At 37.2% G+C, this 25,996-nt stretch overlaps 1 protein-coding gene across 10 annotated transcripts in view; it reads right to left on the bottom strand.

Annotated features, from left to right (window-relative positions):
* Positions 1–25,996, bottom strand: part of LOC139138922 (adhesion G protein-coupled receptor L2-like) — a 72,994-nt gene that overhangs the window by 26,396 nt on the left and 20,602 nt on the right. For 7 of the 10 annotated variants that reach the window (XM_070707526.1, XM_070707533.1, XM_070707531.1 and 4 more), the window contains 3 exons: positions 4,683–4,858; positions 2,818–3,028; positions 1,148–1,263 (listed from right to left, as the gene is read on the bottom strand). In XM_070707526.1, the coding sequence (XP_070563627.1) occupies positions 1,148–1,263; positions 2,818–3,028; positions 4,683–4,743 (388 nt within the window). In that variant the 5' untranslated portion in view covers positions 4,744–4,858. Of the gene's footprint in view, positions 1–1,147; positions 1,264–2,817; positions 3,029–4,682; positions 4,859–7,227; positions 7,340–25,996 lie in introns of those variants that run through there. The other 3 variants (XM_070707534.1, XM_070707528.1, XM_070707527.1) reach the window with 2 other exon arrangements.

Genomic DNA, 25,996 nt, shown 5'->3' with positions numbered 1-25,996 from the left:
TAACTTAAATAGCGTATTAAAGTAAGATTTCAAAGAAGAAAAAAATGAGATAAACTGTGGGGAAATGCATCATATGATGAAAGCAGTTTGGAAAAGACTAGCAACTGATTTTATCCAAAAGTTCCTGGTGGATCATAAACGAATGATAAAAAGTGTGAAAGTGGGAGAGATTTACTGACTGGCTTTAAATTTGTCATTCAAAAGGACTGGTATACAATAAAATACAGGCCAGTTAGTTCTTTTGATATTCAAAAACACACCAAAACAAACTCTTTCTTACAAATAATCTTGGACTTGTATTTGTCTCTGATGTTCACTGTTTCTTTTTCATCATAATATTGCATTTCCCCACTGAAAATACAAAATATTCTGATGTTGCCTTTGAGAGACATTTAGAGGGAAATTAACAGCATCAAACATGCCACCGTATGGCGAGATAAAGAGAGGCAGAAAAGAATTAGAGTGTGAAATTAAAAGAAGTAAAATATCATGTATGTCTAGACTAGGGTGTTGGTGACCAGTGGATTGAGTGACGTGATACTGACTGCTGATAGTACAATAGTTCTCATGAGCACCATTCCTATAGTTGCTGTAAAGTTTGTCCTTCACTTTTTATGGGTATGTTTTTTGTGTGTTGTGTTTTACACCAGAAAGGTGTGATTGATGGGTTATTGACTTGGAAATCACTATAATGAATGGCCGCTGAATAGAATGCTGGCCTTTGAGGAGATTTGAAAATCTAACCAGCAAAGCAGTATGAAGGATTCTAGCAAAATTTGTATTTCTTGAGAAGTCTGTTAACCCTTTTGAGCACCAAAGTCAATTTTAGTTGCCTTTATAACATATACACAATCTAATTTTTTTCAGATTTTTGCCAAAATTTTCATAAAAAAGTGTAGACAATGAAATGTGATGTCCATTTGGTCTAAAATCATCAAAAAATTGCACAAAAATTCATAAATATTTGCAAAATGTTGCACTAAAAGTTTGGAGGGAAAAATTACAGCACTGGTCAGGATCTTTGAAACGCACTGTCAATGTGTTGACGACAGGAACATAAGGATAGAGGCTGATGAGAACATCGTACAAAAAAGTTTGTAGTCGTCAGTGGCGCGAGGTAGCGATGCAAGGGAGGAAAACAACTTACTTTCTGGTTGCACACACTCATACTGGGTCTCCAGGTATTTGCGAGTTCCAAGGCACGGATCGCCACCAAATACTCCGTTGTTTACCGGAACGACACATTTCTCCCGACCATTGCATCTACAGTTTCAGGTGTGTATGCATATCAACGTGCATTACGAAAGTGGTGCCATCATGCAAGAAAATGATTGGATTAATAAGTCTGATTAGACGATGAATCTGCTGTACATGTTGGGCAGCCAGTTGGTTCTGATGTTAGTCTGAGGACTGGCCATAACGGTGCACGCAACTCAGAGAAGCTGCTTCCCTTGTGCATAATTAAACTCTAAATATCTAAAACTTCAAGATGCTTTAGCTGTAACTTTTGACATATTTCCATAGATACATGTAATTTGTCTGTGAAATACATTTTCTTGTTCTACCCTCTAAACTCATGTTGAATTGCAATGTGTTAAAAACTTGTCACACAGGCTCCAAGGCAAACAAATTTTGCATTTTTTGTATTTCACCATACTTTTTGAAACTGAAGATAAAATTGGCATGTCATACGGAACAAATTAAAGAAAATACTATCAAAAGCTACAGCTATTGTCCCTGTAAGCATTGTGATGTTAATACTTCATATTCATACAAGGTGAACCTGTGGATACCTGTAGCAATGTTCGATGCCAAATTCACCACAAACATCAGTTTTCACAAACTATACTTTAAAAGTGTGAATTAATTAACTCCGTGAAACTTTGTTTCCAGATCACTGATTGAAATAATTTTAGTGACAAGCAGCAGAACAATACAGTGGTTTAATGTTACCAGATTTGTTAGAACGTGAAGTTTTGTGCAGTATTTTCTCATCAGCATAATATGAAACAAGTCTCTACAACAGCGCCATCTATGACTGGACAGGTGACATGAATTTTATACCCACATTCAGAGTTCTTCCATCAGCTTCAGTTAACATCTTAGGATTTTTGCACTATGTGCAAACATTAAACCATAACAAATCAATCGGTTCCCTTTTGTTCATTTCTTTTTCGGCAATTCTAGTCTAATCACAATATTTCGATGTACACATTTTAATTATGCACCTTGTAAACCATAATAGCAATGTTATAAAAGTGCATATTGTTATCAGGTTTTGCGATGACATCATTTGTTTCGTATCAATACCAGCATTTAAGTTTTGATATTTATGTTTTCCGTTGACTGAAGCTGAACACAGGGCAGAACTTCAAATGGCCAAGAAAAATCCTTACTTAGAATTGTATAGAATATCATACCAGTATCATAACCAGTATATTGATGGTGCAAATACAGCGATCTGATTGGTCGAGATGCGAAAAGAACCAGTGGTATATTGGCGATGTATACCACAGCTAGCATAAGCGTGAGCTCCTAGCTTGAGCAAAAATCAGTTTATGATATTCCACGCCAGAATTTCAATATACTGTTATGATATAATAGCAATAAATCACCACCCAGCAACAGTATATCACTCGATTTTGACCAGTTTCACTTCATACGTGCATTCGCTATCGCTCGTGCATATATGTGGTGAACTGGTCAAAATTTCGTGGTATACCATCGCTGGGTGTGCTTTATTGCTTAAGTATACAATGTAATTAATATATATATATATATATATATATTGGGGTTAATATGTCTCAGGATACATACCTTCCTGCCACGATTTCTAATGAATTGGGTGCACGACAGTTGGTGTCATCCATTCGTCCCTGTTTAAAACAAGTATTTGTATCCTGTCGGCCATAGTTGGCTATTTGAACATCAATGACTTTGCCATTGAAGCAGCTAATTTGCAAGTTACGATTCTCACACACTACTGTATAGTAGAGTTCTGGTTCTCCATTGGTGGTGGACCTTCCACCTGTGGAAAAGATGAATGGATGTGAGAAATGGCTGATGAGATGACTGGAAAATCTTCAGAACTGAGAATAAGAATTTGTTTTGTATGGGTTTTAACCTATTCTGTAACGCATTAGCCAGAACTTCATCTTGATCCTAAGGTCATAGGTCATCAGTTTGGGTCTGTGCAAGATTTCTATAACAGCCTTGGCAAGTATTTGTATACAACAGTATTGGCTGGTAACAGTTCATTTTTAATAAACCTTAAACTCCCGGTGGGCATAAATTTTGATACGATTTTTGCGCTATCAAACAAGTTTACCTTTCTGGACAAAATTTGGACACAATTTTGCAAGAGGGACAAGATATTGCATTTGAAAAAAAATACAGGGAAAAACACCAAAAGGATATTAAGGTAAAGGAGTTTTAAAATGTTTTGTTTCTGCATGTCTCTAAAACCTTTTAAAATACTCTCATCTATACGTCAATTATTCACTCTGATAATAAAATGTGCTTTTATGAAAAAAAATATCGGGTACTGAGCATAATGCAAACAGAAAATTAATATGAAAATCAGAACAGCACAGCTGCTTCTTGCTACAGAAATAGATTTCTGTTAAAAAAAAGAATGGTGAACTTTTGATGAACCCATCCCTGTAATGCATGAATGCCTAAATCAGTGCTTATGATAATCAGCCACTTTGGGAGCTACAAAATTCCCTTTTACCAAGAATTTTTCAGCAGGAGTTGACTTATTATCAAAATATGAATATCTGTACACTGATATTGAAATGTAGAAAATTTTACTGTTTTCCTATACCCCAATATTGATTCAATTATTGTGCCAATATTGTCAGCAGAAATCTATATGCATTGCGGCGATATAAGTATGTGAAATCATTATGGATGCATGAAATTCCATAGGGATATCATGTGGGAATGTCAGTATATTGAAATCAGTCCTCTATCAGGTTGTAACGTCAATCTTGCATGCGTAATTTCCAAGAGTGTAATCTAAAAATGCTGACAAATATTTATTTTTGCATATTAATGAGAGAGCAATGATGTCATCTGCGAACAGACCTGTACCAGTGCACGAAATGCCCTGATTCCCTTCACATCATTTTGTTTGCATTATCTGTCATACATGTATATTATTTAGCAAATAACCCCATTCTGATTTAATACGGTTGGATACATTTGAATCTATTTCAAACAAAAACAACAGTGTAATAGCCTTGTGTATCCTACCAAGGAAGCTGCAAACGACATGAATTAACCCCTTGACAACCCTGAATACCAGAAATATCTGCTACTAGGATGGTCTGCTATACAGTACATGCTTTCAGTGGCTGAACATTCTGGTGAGATCCTACATGTGTTCATAGTAATTTTTTTTACTGCAGTGCAACTACATTGAAGTAGTTACAGGTTTATACAGTGTACGGATTTCATTTTCTGTCTACTTAAATTTCAGCCGAGATAATTTTGACTCTAACACTGTAACATGAGAAGATTTTCTATAAACAAACATTAAAGGCAGCCATTCAGACTGCTCAAGAGAAGGAAAAAAATATAGATTTTATAAATAGTTGGAATTCAGGTTACAAAGTACGCAACACTATTTGAATCAGTCTTTGTAACCGCCATGATCTGTGATGGAATGTACAACTTACCAGCAAACTCGGCTGTAAATATACAAATCAGGAACACTATTATCTTTGGCAGAGTCCCCATCTTTTCTGTAAACACTGATGGAAACTCTAGTAGCACTGTGGTATGGCTTGAGTGCAGCGTTGATGAAAGATATATACAGTCTTCTTTATCTTATATTATCTACATTTGAATATTTCTGAAAGGAGAAGATAGGAAAGTGCCACTTAATTACTTTTGAATCTGACGTAAATGATATAAATTGTCCGTGATTGGCATCTGTGATGATACAGACATTGTGACTGAAAAAAGTGTAATTAATATTGACAGATCTGAAGAGATATTAATCTATATACATGTACTGTCTTCTGATCAAATTTGAATACATCTACGATGAATGAAGATGATATAGTACCCAATTAACGGTGAATCAAATGGGCTCTTCAAATTCATTTTGACACAGAAAGTAAATCAGACAAAACAGTAAATATACATAGCGGTTAGGTTTGTATGGGTTGGCAACAAAACTGAACAAAAGTAAAATAAATGGACAATGGGAAGAGTGTCCGTAATTTATGAGGTCTGTAAACTGACATGTCTATCACACCAGGAGGAAGAATAGCCAGAGTTGGTGATGGCCTGTCATTATGAGAGACAGGAGACTCATTTGGCGAATTCTCAATAATCTGTCGCAACTGGTATCTGCCAGTTTCCATTACGCCTCCTCGGTAAATGACCCATTGAACGCAGTCTTACATGCCATAATGTGCTCTACTTCGAGCAAACCCTTGGTGGTATGACACCTAAAGCCACTTCCATCCGACATCCACATAACTCTACACGAATTCTGCTACTTTAACGAATTCTGGAAACATTAGCGGGATTATACCAACCTTGGCTGAGTCAAAGTAGGGTAGAGACACGTTCAATAAAAATACTAAATATTTCACCCAGATTTATGAGTATTTGCCCTCTGTATAAACACTGGACAATGATCCTTCATATGCCGTTACTGCAATAAGAGTGTTGAGATATAGGTACAATGACAGCAATATATATATATACATGTATTTTTTCAAATATTTTGTTCTTCAGAACTGCAAAGTTAATATCATAGTTCATACCTATGTGATGTCTCAAAAAAAAATGAAACATTAAAAAAACTGTTGGCACAATGAGTTTTCTAGCAAATTAATACTCACTGCCAAATGTTTCACCTTCTTTAAAAAAGTTAATATAGACTTAATAATAATATAGATCATATCAAGCTGCTTGGCAGAATGTTAACAGTTCTGTTATATCTGTCAACGTTTTGAAAGAGTGAACGTCATGTACATGTAATGAACAACACATGATGTACATGTACTTTAATACAAAAGTCCATATACTACATCAAATTTATAAAAATTTCACCAAAAATTTGTGAAAAACCTTTACCAAATATCAGACAGCAGGCAATATATAAGATTACACTGGACACAACAAAGGTGTGTCAAGGATTCAATAAATGCCTCAATCACTTAATTCTCCTCTGACTCAAAAAGGGCACATTTGTTCAGCGTCAACACCTACATGTACCGGTACCATATATGAAAAAAAATATTAACAACCAAAAATAACTTCTATGTGAGTCAGTTAATATATTCTGTAATCTATTAAAATTCACGCTCTGAGTCCAGGTGACTCTAGTAGAAAAAATACTTCAGAGAATTATCTCAAGGATATTTTTTTCAAGTACACATCAATCACAGCCAATAACTGGAGAGTGTTTACACAGTGTATGAGAATGTGTCTAAGTGACATGTCTGCCTGATTGAGAAACACCCACATATAATAATGTACACCAAGCACAAACCTAATTAATGTTCAGGTTTCATTTGCCAATTTTACAGTCTCTAATAGCCAGAAGGTTTATAATCAGTTGGTTTAATTCTTCAGAGGCCTGATGACATTGGTACATAAAAGGTGATTAGGCGTACTGCTTTAATAGGACTGTTTTTTTTTTAATGGGAAATGTGAAAATCGTGATTTTAGGAGTGCATTTTGAAAATTAGAATGGCTGATGATAATTTGCATGTACATGGGTAGTATCAGTGTTGGAAAATACCTTGGCTTTAATATTCGCTGACACATTGCTGTCTCTGGACTGTTAGATCCTTATACTCATGACAAGATTGGCACCTCAGAAGTTGATAAATTTCCGCTACAGTTTTAAAGAAGCAAATTTGTAAACAATGATGAGATACTGTGTGACTGAAAATCACAAAATTAACGTTCATTTACAATACCGGTCCTAAAAACTTCCATGTTGCGTTTGGAGGTTGTGTCGACTTCCTTCCTGCCATAAACTCACTGTAATCCCACCTGTGGCTTTTTTATATGTGAGTACTACCAATGTTTCAGAAACGATGAAGTCACACCTGTTTTTTCGAACTCCTCTATAATGTCAGAACGCAAATACAGCTGTGAAGAGTGTTATCCGACAGAGTTTTGAACTCAGTGTAGCACACAGATTTCAACCCAGTACCTATGTTACATATACACCAGACATCTCGATGAGTGACTGACCTTTGACCTGATTTATTTTGGGCGGATGTTAATCAATCAACCTGTTACCACTTTACAATGTTTTACGAGGGTCGACATCGCAGAGTCGGGAGGTTTCTTCCGAATCAACGTCTGACATGGATCTGTCAAAATGCCGTTGTGGCATGTGTGTACACCACAATGACATCCGCTCAGTGGCAGAACTGCAGTCACTATATGCTCTGTTGGATACAAGGCAAGAATGCAACACAAAAGGCTACACCAAGGTTGTGCGGACAAAGGAAAGGTGAACATTCCACCGCTGAAAGCATAAACTCCATTCAGGTGTCCTCCCCTGCTATGCAACTCAATACAAACTGAACTCTCAACGCCGTTTTCCTAAAAGCTTCCTCAGATAATAAAACAGATTTAACTCAATAACAAGCAATATCTCAAGAATTCTTGCTCAGATTAAACTGCTATTGGCCAGTGATGACTGCGGGGTGTTCTTGTAAAATAGATGTTACTTTTACTCAAGGATTTAAACTATGGTGTCATTGAAAAATGTATGCCCCACTGCCTAAAAATTTATCCTTATGAAGTATGTTTGGTTTCATTTTTTACTTGCAGTACCAAATATAACAACACTTTTTGCCATTGAAAAAACATGAGTTACAATGTACTTTAGTATAGTTGTATACACATGTGAATTCATCACATATTTTTTCTTTCATGGACGAATTTTAAAAATAGTTACATGCATGTATATTTTCGAAGTTTCAATGGCAAAACGTAAACAGAAATATGTAAATTTGACGGCCCACTTCAAGAGACAAAGGTTCAAACATAACAAAACAAAAATGTAAATTTTTCACATTTTTTTTCAGTGTTACATCAATAGGTCAAGAACAGTTCAGAAATTTTTCAGGATAAGTTTTCACACGTTTCAATGACACAGAAGGGAGTTTAATGTCCGGAATGCAAATATTGACTAGACAGTCCAACAGAGAATTCTCTTTACTGTGCTCTCCAGATGGCAGTATTTCATTGACATGACAATCATTACAATGATGTGACCATGGGTTAGGGTGAATATAGCTGCCTTTAAATTAAGTCTTTACACGTCACAGACATCAAAACAAAACAAAAACTTTCAGGGTTTCCATAAAATATGCATGACTGGATTTTCAATGATTCAAATTCCTTCCAACCTCAAGGCGCATCTTCGGTCGTAACTGTACTGATGCGTTACACCGGATTGGCGCCACTGAAGAAGTTACAACACCCCGGAATGGATGTGAATCGCCCAAAAATATATTTAGTATCAACCTTTTTTGTGAGTCACAGATTACTTTTGCTGATAAAATTAACCGGCTGGCAATGTCCGCTTGTATGATCTTGTAGAAGAATTAAAACTCACGAGTAGGTGACATACAGGTAGAAGTGAGTTTTATCACCTAAAAGGCCCTACCGGAGTAATTGCAGCAAGAAAACCACATTTTGCAGATAGACATACACAAACAGACGACCTTCCTACCTACAAAATGACTTTGAGTTCGTGTTTTCACTAGACCAAGAAACTCTCTATTTTTTATTACACCTCATAAAAGTTGTGGCCCAGTTTACTGTATTACATTCAAGACTTTGAGCGATTTCAACTTTTACACCTGACTAGACATAATTTATCTGTCCTCTGAGAAATGACTGTAATTTGTAAACATTTGAAATTTTTAGGTCATTTTTCAGACAGAGACAGAATTGAGTCTTTAAGAGCACATGTGAGATTATCTTACTACATACACAAATTGTATAGAGATGGTGTGTTATTATCTTTGACACTTTTATAAACCTTTTTCGGTCCTTTTGCCTTTTATGAACTTTTATGAACTTTTTTATGAACCTTTGTCATTCTTTTTGCTTTTTATATTATACAGAGTAAAGTACGTTAGACGTCAGTATGTCAATGACACGATTATATGTATATCTAGGGCATTTTCCTTGATGACTGGTGAATTTGATGTACTGACAAATATTCACCTTGAAAATATGTCGACTGAGCTGTATTATTGCGTCAAAGAACTGAACCATAAAAAATTCAACTCCAAATACCGCTCTGCGGTATTTTCAATGAGCTTGAAAAACTTTCATGCTTGGTTGTTGTGTCTGTCACCGAAATAAGACGCTCATTAACATATCGTCAAGAATTCATGCGGGTACATTCTTGCTGATCATATGCCATAAACTACCTCAACATCAACTTGCTGTCTGTCATTGAATATTTGGGACTATTACAGTAACACAAGTCACACTGTTTACTTTCACAATACTTCAGGACAATGATACTTGTAGATACAATAATACGGGCACTGAAGCCTTTCTCACAATCGAAAGAACTCCAAAAAGCTCAAGATGGCAACACTCACAATCATGTATTAGTTTTATAGATGAAATGCTGACCTGTAGACATCAGTGTCATGCTGGTATTGCACAAGATCTCTCCAAAACTCACAGGACACAAAACAACTTTCATGTTCACATTTTGATTTTGATATCTACCATATGAACAAAATGTTTTTTCATTTTGGAACTTGAGTGCAATGCAATGGTTTGAAATCAGTAACAAGGGATAGTATCAAATCTGATGAATTTTTACCTGCATATTTGAAGACTAATAGAAATATACAACGTGTCACCAAAGATGTCTCAACAGCATGATAAAACCAGCTAGGTGTGCCAAAGGAAGTTACAAATGTAAGATTAGTGCATGCCATGTGTGTGGGATTGTTAGAGTGTTACTTAAAAGCTACTCATTAGTGTGTGTCCCCCTTTCATTGAATTCAATACATTATCCCTGTGACTGCTATTCTTGATTTTAATTTGTTCCTCTGTTCTCCCCAAGAGGCTGTTACAGTCTTCTATCATTCATAATACCATAGGAAGTGCACTTTTAGAGTAATTTAATTTTTAGTTTCCAGAGCTGCAAAATACCAACAATTTTGGGATGTTGCAATGGATAGACTTGCAGTAGAGTTTTCAAAATGGAAAACTTGAGCAGTCTTTAGCTGAGCGGGTGACTCATAGCTATAGTTATGAGGTGTATACTGACAAAGCATAAAATGCTATAATATCAATTAGAGTAATGGTTATGAGACTGAACCGTATGGGATTTTTACAGGTGACATTTAACCATCCTGGCTCCGTGTGCAATGTCATATCTAACTTTGAACTTTTATGAGTCAATCTTTCGGTAATATGTAGAAACATTTCCCTCATGAACAATCTCATTTCTAAAACTCTTTAAGTTTTTATATGGCAGACTCATTGCTGACTGGTAAATGACTCTGCTTTTAACAATTAGTGTAGGTTTTTACATAATCTATCAACATAAATAGTGATTTATGCAATCAAAAGGTGACCAAATGCACTCTGCAGTTTCCAGAAGTCTTTTGAAGACTCTATGATGTACAAATATGCGTGATTGGGCAGATGATACTGATATAGCTGTAGCATAACCTACCCTCTTGCTATTCTGTACGGAACATGTACATTTATATTGCATGTGAAAAATTATCATTTACCACGTTGTGTAATTCAGTTTACTACTAATTTGACCAAACGACTGATCATTCAGCTTTTTTTTTTAGACAAAAGAGAGAACGGACGACAGAAATCACACACAGGTTGAAAAGTTTAGCTGCAGAATGAAGGAAAGGGAAGGGAAGGAATATCACAGTCACTGAAAGACAACTTGAACCACTGGTGTGTAATACAGAAGTCTCAAATCAAAGTGGACAAGGAAAAAAAAGATAAAAAAAAAAGAAAACTTTTGTCAAAATTCTACTGACAAGAAATATATCACTTTTTTAGTCTTGGATTCAATTGTTTATCACTTTGTTATTTTTTGGTTTATTTTTAGGAATTGTGTTGTCGAATACTGATACAATTCTTTATGGGTGTGCACAAACCTTTTTGGACTTTTACTGCAGTGGTAACATTTCTCAACTCTGTAATAAATATTACATGTAAATTTTGATGACAAACAACCTTAAATTGGTCACATATTGGGAACTTCTCTGTGAAGATGACGAACCATAACAGACCTGAAAGAACTGATACGGTAGACTCGAACATAACTAAGAATATCAAATTTGTGTGCTATTAAAAGAAATTACATGATGATTTATGTATAGAAACCTCCACGTACCACACTAAAATGCTTTGTGAAGGGTTGATCCTCAGACACAAAGACGAAGGCCGTGAGTAATGAAAGTCACAAACCCACTCATCAGTTCAGGTCCACGCAAATGACCTCAAAATCAATACAGGTCACTTTGTACCTCATGAGAAAACAATTTGACGGTAGACTTTACAAATTTCACACACAATAGATGTGAGCTGACACCAAAAACCCACTAACAAACTGGTAAAGATGAACAAAAATATCAAAAACCACAGCATGTACTGTCAGTCAAAAAACACTGGGGCTTGGCAACAAAGGAAAAATGCGAAGAACATGTTACACCCCCAAATTCCGGTTGGTGAAGTACAGAATTCCGATCCAATCGCGAGTTTATTTCCTGAGCGGTTTGTTTCTTGAGTCGCAATCATTTTTAGTCATTACTGAACCACCATAATATCTTGCTGTTAAAACTGACCAAGTTATAGGTCAATGCTTTATACACACTTTTAATTCCAAACCAATGACTCTGGCTGAAATCACAAACCAATGAGTACATGCCACAGGGGAAGAGGAGTGAACTCTGGAATATCATATTATCCAAATGCTCTGCCCATGGCTTGAAAAGTATACATATGTACAATGAAAACAATTTTTGAACATACAGTAATTATGAAAAATGCGACTCTCTCTCAATGCTTAGTTCTTAATTACCACCTTCGAGAAAGCCTTGATTCCACTGACCAGACACTCATGAATTCTAATTTTGGATTTTTGCTGTTGCTTAACTGGTCACTTCTATTTAAATATGATTCTCTTGATAGAATATGAAAACAAATTCATTTTGCAAAGTTCTCATTTGGCTGGGAATACATGTAGGTAGTGTATTACCTTGCTTGCACACTTAAATATACACAACCTCTTTGGCAAACATTCTCTGATACTGTTTTACCATTGCCAATAATTGTAAAAATTGGACAGAGTCAGTGCCAACACAATGCATGCACTACTCAAAATGGTCCGAGTAATTTTTGGTACACAATTTGCTGTAAATTGAAATACTAGCTTACCAGAGAATGTATGTCACCTGTTTGTTTTATTTGGCAAAATATATTATGAATGCTTGATGAACATAAAACAAAAATATTGGCAGAGTTTTACACAAGTTCGACATCCAGGAATGTTGATAAAGGACTTAGCAACAGCTCCTGCAGAGCAGCGAGCTTTTTATTTTCTTGGGCACATTTTTTGCCCGGCTGCCTACTTTGTTCAAAAGTCGGGGACAATCTTTTTTATGTTAATCAAGCCACCGTAGCCACCCATTGTGTTCTGCAATTTGTACAATTCACAGCACGTGCCCTTGGGATCCATGGCCACCATCGCAGCAGGGAATCTTTTCAAGCTAAATGGTCAGTCGTTATGCAGTTACTGTCTGCTGCATACATTAAATTTTATTTATTGAGATATTTTGATCATATGCAGTTCTGCAGAGTGGAGATAAAATTAGTTCTGAAGCGGTGTTTACATGTATTGCTCATTATGACATCGATGTGCTACAGATATGTACATTATACCAAAGAGTAACCTTGTATACTTGTAAACGATTCAGTCACAATCTCATGCTCCCCCACCAACTGCACTATTAATTCTTTCAATCTCATGGCACTATAATAGTACACAAAACGATGGGAAAATTCTAAAAAAAAGGAAAAAGTTCGTTAGGAGAAAGGACTTTCAGGTGTTTTCAACATGTTGCCCATTATCATAACCACTGGACATAAGTGAACAAATACTTATTGTTTATAGGGGGGCAGGAGAGGGGGAGGGGGTCCTGTATCTTGACATGTTTGTTCTGTATCCAAAATTCACAGGAAGAATAACCATAGCTGAGATATGAAATAAGTTTCATAACCAGGCACTTTCACTTTCAAGTTTAACCCTAGCACTCAAAACATACACGTATCTGAGTCCAACATCTGCCATTTTATACTTAAAACACATCGTTGATCAAATCTATATATATTCCAATCTGAACATTCATTGTTTAGAATGCATTCCTACGATCAAATTACAGTTGACAGACTCAGAAATTTTTTTAGCGCCTTTAGTTGAAAACTGAATGAAGCTGGCATGAAAACTCACCGGTAATTAGCATTATCAGGGTAATATTTTGGGACAATCATGGCAGGTCTTTTTAAATATCTATCAAAAACAGAGCATGGACTGACTGGAAATATGACTTCTCTGAATTATGAAAATGAATTGATAGCATAATTAAGTGTACATATTCATAACATACAGGTACTGAAAAATATTAGTGCTTTCCACATTCAAAAGAGATTTTTAATTACCATCATGTGGGGACATGTACATGTATAGCCTAGTATCTTTGTGTCCATTTTGAACTCATAGAGTTTTCAGAGCCCCAGGTTACACTGGACAGATTCTAGACTGGTACTGAACTGCTAATTATAGTGTGCAGTGACACTCCTGGGTCATTTTTAGCAGAAAAAATTCTATTAGTAGAGTTACATAGACGTGTACCTGATGTAACAGATGACCTTTGACCTAGCCTCATACTCAACAGTGCAGCAGTGTACATATTTGTCTGTGCCGGCAGACACTTTTCAGCTTCACAATGGGCATATGAGATGGGTGGGTGTACCTGTGGGCACATAATTTCAATGGAAACTGCTTATATTCACTTTGGCTATAGTCATAATAATAATAGCTTTTGAAATATTCCATATAACTGCGACGGTACTGCATTATGATTCAAAATTTAAAACTGCATTTTTATTGATATCTTGGGTTGTTAAAAACTGCTTGCATCCTGTTTACGGTACATGCAGAAGGGGAAGAGGAATTCTTGTCGATTTTTTATCTTTTCAGAAAAAAATGAAAAAAATGAAGGTTATATAAACAGCACACAATTTATGACAAGCCCAGGAGCCAATATTATGAGTGTACATTTTTTACCATTGTAGATCTGTTAGCAGGATTACATCAAACTTGCTAGAAATGCTTCAAATGTTAAATTTTCATAACAGGAATTAGCCAACTGAGATAAGAGATGAACACGCCTTGACATGAAAGAGCTTTACAACGATTCCGATCTTGACATAATCAGGTTTGCTGATAAAGAGTTGTCCTGGCTGACTTATCTCATCTCGACACAATCTGTGTACAGATACAGAATTGTGTCTGCCTGCTAATTCAGACAGAGTACTTGTAATTGTCAAACACTGCTGTGATTTGACAGGGCTGTTTTCACAGGCTACACCCGGGGCCTACACTTCCAGAATTTGAATATTAGTCTGCAACCTCAAAATTTTCAAGTTTTTTTCATGAAATAGTCATTTGTAATATTATTTCCATACCACTGCACACTGAGAAAAACTAAGTATTATATTGATGGTAATTTTAATATTATAGTTTCTATCACTTTTTTACAATGGAAGACAAAATTCAATTTCCGCTGGCACTGAGATATTGCCTAAATAAAATAAATCACCTAAGATACATGTGTTGGGCGGATGAATATTTGCACTGAAGATTTTTAAAAAATGTCAGCCCTTTAAAAGAAGTGTGAGTATAGTTAACATTTACTCACCAAACTACAACAAATTCTCCACAGAAAGAATGATTTATGGAAATGGAGTGTTGGATCTCAAAACACAAGCTTATCAATGAATTTTGATTTTGAAACTGCTTTAAGCATACAAGTACAGTATGATGTGTATGATGATAATGTATGGAAAATGTCCCCTAGATAGACAGATGTCCTCAGACACTGTGGCTAAATATTACTATGGTCAGTGGCACACAGTGGATGTTGGATGGTGGCAATTTCTGTGACAAAGGCTGTGGTGTGACTGCAGGCAATGCCATTTTTGTGACATTGGCTGTAGTGTGGTGTGATGGTCATTTCTGTGACGGTGGTTGTGGTGTGACCGCAGGCAATGCCATTTTTGTGACTGGCTGTAGTGAGGTGTGATGGTGATTTCTGTGACATTGGTTATGATGTGACCGCAGGCAAATAGTATTTCTGTGGCATTTGTGTGATTGTCATTTCTGTGACAGTGGTTGTGGTGTGACTGCAGGCAATGTCATTTTTGCGACATTGGCCATGTTGTGACAGACTGCAGTCGACGCAGCTTCTGTAACATAGACTTACATTTAGCAACATTGCACTGTACCATACAATGGTTGACACGGGCTGAGATGTATGACATTTCGCCTTGCCATTTCTGTGACAATGACTACAACAAACTGACGCCACGCCATTGCTGTTGTGACACTGTTGTGACAACATGAGCATTACCGTAGATCATCTGGGAACAAGATTTATCATTGAAAGGATTGAGCTATAAATCAAATGAATCTGTGCTTTGCCACTCTTTCGAAATGTGAAATCAATATTTCATTGGAGAAAATGGCAAGGCAGGCAAGTTAATACTTGCATGTTTGGACGTTATATTCTGCTGATAACTAGATGTAATTCATTATGGTGTGCATGTTACCAGAGAAGGTAAAATGAATACTGAAGGGTTTCAGATAAAATCACTTTGAAATATTCACAAACTGGTGTTTCATCACTTCATTCTGCGAGGAGAGTGATATTCTCAGCTAACTGTACAAAATCTGCAGCATTACCTTACACCTCTAGTGCAGAGTGGATGCAAGTTATCCCTATCTGACTATAGCACATCATTAGGACTGTCAGTGTCCATATTTCATGATTCATTAGAAAACTATTCCCCTGAGTAATAAACGAAGTCCACATTTTGACATCGTGAACTCAGATTTGTGTAGAGATGTACATATAAAGGTACAACCACACTGTATACAAACAAAACAAACAATAACATAGATGCATTCAGACATCAGGCATCCTGGAAATCAACAAACAGCTGGCCAGAGCTTGTCAAGTCGTAAAAAGTCAAATTTTTGAAAGGTGTGAAAAAAGCATTCAATAAAGGCAATTAAAAATTTGATGTTTAAGCACAGTTGAAACTTTCACTGCACTTTCAAAAGGGATACTAGCAATATTTGTTGGAGACAATATGGTTTGCTTGTACCGGTGATATCTACAGTGTGAGGTCTGAATAGAGCTTCTGGGGATTAATGTAGTTTTTGTTTTGAAGCCGAGATGTTGAAAATTATATAATAAGAGTCTGATTATCGTCTAGCTGATGTTGAGAAATTCACAACTTGCTGTAACATATTCTGTGTCAGTTCATTTGAATGAAGGGAATCACACCTCATATTGTCTCTTTCAGTTTTTCAGACAATTTGAGAGTAGACTGGGCTATCATCTTACAGTGTAATCCTACGGAGAGGTATCCCTCAAGACTACAAATTAAAATCTGTATTTTACGGTCACCAATCTGTGTTAAAAAGGTTTGACAGTAAATTGCGCTCTTCATGAAAATGCATTTTTTGAAGACAGAGATTGTGATTCACTGATGGGTGGCCCGGAAAAGGGAACTCCCTTTCATGTGTGGGGAAAAATTTTGGCGGGAAAATATCTGACAAATATCAATAAATACCCAGTCAATTTTTCCAGTAAAAATTAACACACTGCACTCAATATGATTGTAGAGTCAGATTGTCATCTGCAAATGCTGCAATAGGCCAACATCTGTGTTTCTATGCACTATAAACCACCACACACCCATCACTTGCTGAAATCTGAGATTCACAAACTTCAAGCACTGCAACTGAAAATGTCTAATATGACGGAAACATTCACTGCTCTCGTCCAATAAATTTCTTATTCAGACTGTCGGCAAACACTACTAATAAACACTACTAACTCAACAACTGGACTAGTCAAGCAGGGTTCACTTTTTATTCTTCCATGAGAACTCTGAATAAGCAAGGGATTAAACTCTGACTCTGAATCACGTACTTGCTTTTTTTAAGGAAGTGGTTATTTTATTTTAAGAGGCACCTCTGTTTCCAAAATGAGGAAAGGATATACTTATCTGCACCTGGCTTGCTTGTATTGAACATGTTCTGTGCCTACATTGTGTGTGATTGACTGAGACAATCTCAGCAACACAGCACTAAGTGTCCTATCGCTCAGAGCTCTATACAAAGAAAGCATTCACTTTCTCATCCAAATACAACTATCGACAGCATACTAATTATGCCTTTTTTAAATTTTTGTTTCAACCGTCATAACTGTCACCCGTTGACATATTAACACACTTGTAACTACACATCATAAAACCCACTCGTGTATTTATTTTCAATCAAACTTATTAAAACGAGAGGGAGAATTACACCCATCAAATAAATGGCAAATATTAGGTAATCACGGCTGCAAAGGCCAGAGTATAAATCATTTCCCTTGGCTGGCTGTTTTAATGATACGTGTGTGGCTAGTGTACATAATACAGGTATTTTCAGTCGGCCCTTGATGAGTCATTCTTGTTTTGCTTACTTTCTTAAAATATTCTTTGATTTTTCCTCAAATATCATGCAGGGGGAAAATGTAACAGCTGTGTACACAACAAGCTAAAAGTGAAAATCCATATGCCATGCAGAAATTTCTGGTACATGAATTTCTGGATTGTGATACAATGTGGTGGCTATACCACAACGTTCTGTTCATAAAGATCCTAGTTTGAAGGTCTGGTAACTGGTGTATGTGTCTGCGTAGGTGTTCCTATTGCTTCATACGGGTGCTAGTAAACCCTTTGATTGCCACAGCTGATTTTGTTGCCTTTACAAAATAAACCAATCATTTTTTTCAGATTTTTCCCAAAATTTTGATCAAAAACTGTAGCAATTCCAAAGTGATGTCCATTTGGTCTGAAATTATCAAAAATATTACAGAAATAATCATAAAGATTATTAAAATGTCGCACTAAAATTTTGGTGGGAAAATTACAGCACTCAAAGGGTTAACTCTGCCTGTGCGTGGCTGACTACCATACCGATTTGCTACAACACTGACAGGCACAAGTATTTGCCAGCTGTAAGTTCACATTCGACACTTTGAGTACTCATGTCTGTTACACGTGTCTGTTGTCTGCATCTTACATGAGTCTTTCCTTCCTAGGGAAGTTGTAGCTACTGCTAATTACACGTACACCGGTACATGTCCTTGAATAAAGGGTAGAAGTGAAAACGACACTAGTGCCCCAGTAGAATTAGCTTGGAGTGAAGTAAAAGCTCCTATACACTTACTGACAGACCAAACCCACGGTCCATTTTCATAACCGACTCTAAAAACCACTTAAAAAACCATAAATGTGTTTCAAAACTTACCAGTAAAGCCCCGTCTCCACAGAGAGTGTCTGTCTGAAAAAAATGACTAACCCATGGGATATTTCAGTTGCAGCAGGGCGCAGGGCGATTGCTGGCCTACAATCGCTTTTCTCCGGTGAACAATAGCGTGTTAATGGCTAGAGGTCGCCCTGTCACCCTAGTCACTCACATGTACTCAATGCTGACGATCTGACTGGCATAACAATGAAGTGCCGTGAAGAATGAATCTCATTCACAGAGAATCGCACAGGAAATGCAGTCATCAACGGAAAAAGAAATTCAGGCTCCTCTGAAACATTGAAGTGAGTGAGTCTAATTTTACAAAACAATGGTACTTGATAAACACTGCACGTGTGCATGCGATAAAAGATATGCTGGATCATTCTGGAAAGCTCTAAATACAGAACAAGCAATAGACAAAACTGACTTAAAATAGATGTGAATATGAGGGTTATTTGTGAATAATTTTTTAAAGTCTGATTGTGTTTTTTATTTTCCCTATGTGGGGCTTGCTATCAACATTGGACTGCCCCGTGCAGCTAGAATGTGAGCAAAAGATGTCAAACTTGACCTTGAGGGAAACTTTTGAATCTGGCAGCTGTTAAGAAATTTGCATGATAAAACGTACGGTACTGGCCCCTGTTTCTGCTCAGTTAAAATATTTTTTCCTAAACATTTATTCAACGTCATGTTTACAAAATTCATGGATTGGTTTGAGTACAAAGTTTGTACACTTGCAATAGCTTTTCAATTTAACATAAGGTAGAACATTACATTACCTATCATGTCAATGGTTTTCATCCAATGATAAGCTAGAACACTATTCACCATGTTCAATCTGACACAAATTTTTGGCGGGAAAATTTCAGCTGCACTCGACTCATGCAAGGGCACTCACCCTATCGCTGTTCCATGCAATTTACTCATGAATACTTTTGAGTTGGTCACCCTACATGGGTTCACTGATAATTTGAACTCAAAAATGTCAACAAATACTTAGCTTATCGTGTATCAGTCTACACATTCTAACCAGCGAATTCTCTCTGCTGCCAGAGAAAAAAACAAACAGCTGGAACACCAACCACATAATTGCTAGGCAGTGGTGCCAATACTTCCAGAACGCTTTGCCCTTCCTTTGAAGACTTCCCCATATTACTCACTCTCCTGACAAAAGTCAGGTTCAAAGCTTCTGTAAATAAACTCACTGAAGCAAATTTCAATGTTTTTTGTTAATCACTTCACAGATAATTGGCCAGACACAAAGTTGATTATCTTTAGTCAATAAAACTCACCCGATATAGATCACAGATCTGATTGAATAAACAAAGCTGACTGGGGGATGTTTTCACTAATTACTGACACATGACCTGAGGTGGCCTTTTTGCCAATGTCCTGGCAAACTGACCATCGAGCTGGTGAGGGCCCACTTTTATGTCCATCAAAAGTGTAAACAACCTCTTTTTCATCAGTGGCCAGGAGGTAAACATTTCAGTTGCAACGGAAATCAGCTTAACTCAGCATTTCAAACAAGCCATCCGCATTTTTCAACGGTAGTCGCATTAACATTCCAGGCCACTCTCTCTCCTTTTCATCTCAGATGTCATGTTTGAAGACAGGGTTTCCAGGGCTTGACATAAAAGCTCAGACAGAAGCACAGAGTACCACATTTCCCTTCACCCAAATACACATTTGACGAGCATTGAAGTCGCCAGCAGGATGTTTCTCATGACACTGAATTTCAACAAGAAGACCAATATTCTTCTTTGAACAGCTCAGTTTCCATTTTAAACCCACAGCCTGGCAGCGCAGGTCAAAGGTTGAAGGTTACAGGTCACATGTAAAGGTAGTGAAGAGTGGTTCTGATCAAAACTGATGAAATTAAATGTGAAAAATTTTGAGATGTGTGGGATATATGTTACATTTGTGAAATGTTTAAAGTACTGTGAATTCACGATACTGATATGTATCACATTAAATGTGGATTATATTTTCAACTTCTGTTACAACGGTTATGATTTTGCATTCAGAGAGTAACATCCATCGTGATCCCTATATCTAATTGAAATTCAACTGGTTAATTAGGCAATGCTATATAAAAATGCACTTTAACCGAAACTCTCATTTAGATAAAATTTCATTGCCGAGGACAGGATTAGCAAAGTAATTATGATGTCTTGCATGACTGCTAACACAGAGAAGGATACCAAACTGTAATCACGACTGTGTCCAGGAAAACAGCGGCGAATGGTGTTGTCGGTGTTATCAAAGACATGTGAACTGAACACTGAACAGCAACTTGCAGCATCAGCCGCCAACGCTGAAATGCGCACTGCTCAGAAACAGCGGACAAACTTTTCAATTAAGCTGGCAAGAACCAAGGAGCAAGGAGCACGGTTCTCGGGCGCTTCAACCGTCTCGGCTTACAAAATGTTCTCAGCGGGTCAGAGCCGCCCGAAGACTACATGAATGGGCTGGGTAATGTACCATTTGTGAGATGTGAAGTGTCAGCCAGTGAACATTTAGAGCTCTCTTGGCCCGAGACTTGAAATGTTCATGTAACTACTTGGATTGTTTGGGGGCAAAAATTCCCCTTTCTCTTCAGTTTCTCCACGGATGACTGCCAATTGATGTACAGGGAATTAATGAGGGCAGAGGGGAAGTCTAATTGTTCCCATTTGATCCGAGTACATGTAAATGTATCATTTCTCTGTGGAAGACAATGGAATGTAGGATTTTCCTTTGAAATCCCCTTGTGTTTGAAGTAGGAAGAAGTGGAATCCTGCCAACATGTCCTTGACCAGTGCCTTGTGTAGAATTGCTCAGAGCCAGACTTAAATAGCAGCAAGTTTGCATGCGTGCGTCAAGAAAAAAAAATAGGTTTCCAATAAAAAGTTCACAGACAAAAATTATTCTTCAATTTTTTTCTTCTTCTTCCAATATTTACTGTCAATCCTTTAATAAACATTGCTGAACTCTGACCCACATTTCCTTCTTGACGTTTTTTCTCATGTCAGTTAGTGAAATAGCACAAACTGAGATGACTATCACCACTTCCTTGAGTCACAAACCCACATCCATTTCACCTTTGTTGAAACCATTCATGTGCATCAATGGCGTCATATCTTTCTCACGTCAGGCTTCCAGGCTTTTACCGTCGGAATTTTAAAATGAACAGCATGGGCGGATAAAGCCTGTAACGTTTTGATTTGAGAACTGTTACAAACTCTTTGTCACAGGAAAGTAACATTTTTTTTTCTTTGTCTGGGTCATTCACTTGTGGTACATCACTCCACGCACCATTTCAATGACAGATATAACACTTTAATAAAACTTTTCAAGTTTATTTTCTCCTCGACCAAAGCGGAATTCAAATATTTTCCTCCATCACTGGATCGCAAAAATGGAAATAAAGAATACAAAACAGAAGGATAATAATCTCTTTATGCTTTATTTTGCTTCAATGTTACTAATGGTGTTTTTGTTCACTGTGGTAACTCCAATGAAATGTTACCTGGCTTTCCAAATCACATTAGTGTGGCTTCCCTTGCAATACTACGGCAATCATAGTAGGGGGACATTGAAGAAATGGTATCCAGGATCATAAACCAGTTACAGATGTTTTTAAAACTTTGTGATATAACCCTGCCATTTCTTGTATTAGTTAACTCAATGATACATATGTGCAGTCTGACACACTTCAAATCATGTGACTTCTCTGGCTAACGTGTGTCACATATTTTTTTGGCGATTATGATATGTTTGAATAAACGAAGGTGTCCTTGTGAATGTGAATACATTTTATCAAGAAAAACACTCGCCTTACCTGTATGTTTCATCTAGACTGATATCATGATATCACCTGACAAGTTTTTTTCACTTTTACATCATTTGAACTTTGCTGCATACTTTCACTGAAAACAACAGCTGTTGGCCATTCCAACATGACCAGAGGATAAGCCACATTTTCCCAAATAATGCCTGTTAAAACACACATTTGTATGAGTTGGACACACTTTCCCCTCACGCCTCCTCATAAAACAATTTGGCTACAAGTATTCAACATGCCTGTGGTAAGAAGTGCGCGTGACAAACCAGGCCTTGCCGAAGTGATCACCAACAAAAGCAAAACCACATGTCAGATTATTATGGTACGACCAGATGGTTACTGTATCTAATATTGGAATGGGCCTTCTGAAAAACCTACCCTTTTATGTACATGTTGCATGTGTATCTATGATCAGTCATCTATGATATGTGTAGGTGTCATATGCATCTCGGGAATTCCCTTTGGGTGTTACTTTCTGCATACTGTTACAGTATTTGCAAAGGTAACACTGATGATGATACAACACAGTGTGTATAGTATGATGACACTGAATCCTATCACAGCGTCTCATTGGCCACACTATATTCCTTCTCCTCCTGTCCTTGACAATAGCTTTATAGGCTCAGCATGGCCAGGCTCAGTTACACTGGCAAAGCCAGCTTTGTGACGCAATGGCCTGTGGGCCTTGCTGGGCCAGACTGTTGAGAGCACGTCAGTCTGTTACAAAGGTAGAGATAACTAGCTGTGTACTGAAATATGGCCTGTAAAAGTCTGGGCCAAAATGGAACTTTTGCTTTGAACCAAACAGAAAACTGAATATCGACAATAGGACATGACATGTGCATAAGATGCCAGATCACAGACACATCTTGAAGTGTGGAAAGTATGGATATAGGGATTGGTCTGAGTGGAGATAGGTATGTTGTGAGGGTGTAGTGCCTGACTAGTTGAGAAAGGTAAACAAAGCAAAAGAACAGCGTAATTAAAGCCAGATGCATGCTTTACCGGGAAAAACTGTCGCAGCTTTTTTCCAATACCAGTGTGGACGAGGGCAGCTTTCAGTATCAAAGAATATGTCCCTTTCCCTACCAAGACTGGAGCATGAGATGTTCACAAAAGTGCTGTTTACGATAGCTTCCTCTGAAATACCAAACTCAGAGAAAATATCGATCCGTGTCACTATGGAAAAATCTACCAACACTGGCACAGCTAACCCCAGGCATCCAAACCACCAAGTAGGGTCATTTTCACTTCCAAGGTCGATGAGGGAAACATGAAACTGACATAGGAGCACGACAAAAGTGCCTATCAATCAAGATCGTGTTCACCAGGCACGACCTGGGCATGTTGGCAGACTGTGAGGCCCTGCTGCTGAGTAATCGCAAACACATCAGCTTGGGGAAATGTATTTACCTTGTCTGTGCTGCGACCACCAAGCAGAGGCAGCTTTATAAGCCTTTGCAAATACGGTCCTACTGCTGTACAAGCCGACAGCTGTACACGGGATAGTTATGCTAAAATACAGCTCTCATCATGATACTCCACAGTACATGCATTGGCGATGGCATACGTAATGATAAAGTGCCCGTTGCAGTCACTGCGTCTGTGAAAGCCAAGGTGCAAGCAGTTGCTATTGACCTACTTCAGAGTGGTCATCAGCGACATCCTTGGACACGAAAAAATGTCTCAAGTATCAATCTCAAGGCCTGTGATGATGGTGGAAACAACAAACTTAGTAACAGCTGCTTCTCGGTGGAAAAAACTGCTGTGAAACTTATATTGGAAATCTAACACAGGTTGCTATGTGTGTTCTAAGTATGCACTGAAGTTAACCTGTTGAAATGAAATAACATAAATCTACACTAGTTTGTCCTATTGGAAGTGCAAATTGTCACACGACGTTAAACTACTTGAGGTTTGTCGATGATACACTTCCGTTCATATTGAAAGATGTTGCCACACTATTTGAGGAATGAAAGAGTGAAATGGAAACGATTGTTTTTCAAAGATGTTACCGGTAATTGAGAAACAATTTTCAAACCACGCAACGCAAACCACTTGAAGTATGAATCGCAGTGTTTGATGTTTGAGCAAAGATTTGATATTTATGTGATTTCTTTGATGATTTACATGAATTCTTGTTGTTGTACATTCTCATTTTTAAGCTGTCAGTGCTGCTCTTCAACTCAAGGAAGTCCGTAACTGCACTCAAGTATTGATATCCTGTAGTATGAAACCAACATGTACTATGATGGACCATGGTATCCTGGTTTAGCTCATTTGTTGTATGTATGTATAGCATAGAGAGTTATTGAGATTACTATGCCTGTGTCTGTCTGTCTGTCTGTCTGTCTGTTATACATGAATGTAAGTATGTGGTGCCTGTGTGTGTGTACAAGCGTATGTATTACAGTATGTACATGTATACACAATCTATTATGTATACATTTACCAGTATGTAGAATCTATAATGTATGCATGTACGTATCTCTGTCTAATTGAAAACCTTTTTCTGGGATGTGTCCTACGGGAATTGCATTTAATAATTTACTGCTGTGGAAGTATCACTACTCGTCACTATGGCGTTGGCTTTACGTGTAAAATACTCTGGTGAAATAACTTTACCTTTATAAAACAGGAAAATACTCATTTTTGAGCAAGTCATAATATCATTACATGTAGTTTCTGACAATCCTTTCTGCAATGACAACTGGTGATTCTTTCTTCAATGTAATCTATGTTACGTGATCACTACATCACAAAAAAGTCAGAAACTATTTTATCTTGCAGAATAGTTCAGAAACACCATGTTTATCATTTCCACGAGAAAAAGGTGTCTATGAAAAGACACATATTGATTTCCTGTACCATACACTGAATAGACATGCCCTGGGAACAAGGTAATGATATATTTTGGGATCTGCTGTTTATAAATGACTGTTACAAAGCAACTATCATGAAACTTTGATGATGTCACTAAAACCGATGCTTATACATGTAACATTAAAAATCCGATCAAGTAGCTTTCAGCTTTAATGTACTGCAAAGTTGGGACTATAGTATGTAAACTGTGCAGAGAAACAACCCCTCAGACTAATTCCCATCAAATACCACTGCTTATTTGAAGTCTAGGTCTGGAGAGGTACTGTGACTCATAGCTGCCATTGAGCCCTGTGAAAGGCAATACATACCAAGTGTTTACTTTCAGAGTCTATAGACTCCATTCAAATGTTTATGTGTCAGAGAAGGGGAAAAGTAACCTATAATTGCCAAACACCAGGGGTCTTCATTTGTGTGTTGTTAAAAACAGTTATGTGGTTTGCTACAAAAATACCCCATATCATTTTAAGTTAGGGACAGACCAGTGATCTTGAGAAGGGGTGGTCCAAATGTGTGTGTCTGGGGGTGGGGGTAATTGCCAATAACTAATTGTTGATATAACAAAGTATTTATTTTCATGGTATAATAATATTCATTATAAGTGTGAATATTATGTACCACAGAAAGTGATCTGTTAAGATTTTAAT

The sequence above is a fragment of the Ptychodera flava genome, chromosome 8 (assembly GCF_041260155.1).
Source record: "Ptychodera flava strain L36383 chromosome 8, AS_Pfla_20210202, whole genome shotgun sequence".
Lineage (NCBI taxonomy): Eukaryota > Metazoa > Hemichordata > Enteropneusta > Ptychoderidae > Ptychodera > Ptychodera flava.
The sequence above is the reverse complement of the archived record's forward strand: the minus strand, read 5'-3'. Positions and strand labels throughout refer to the sequence as shown.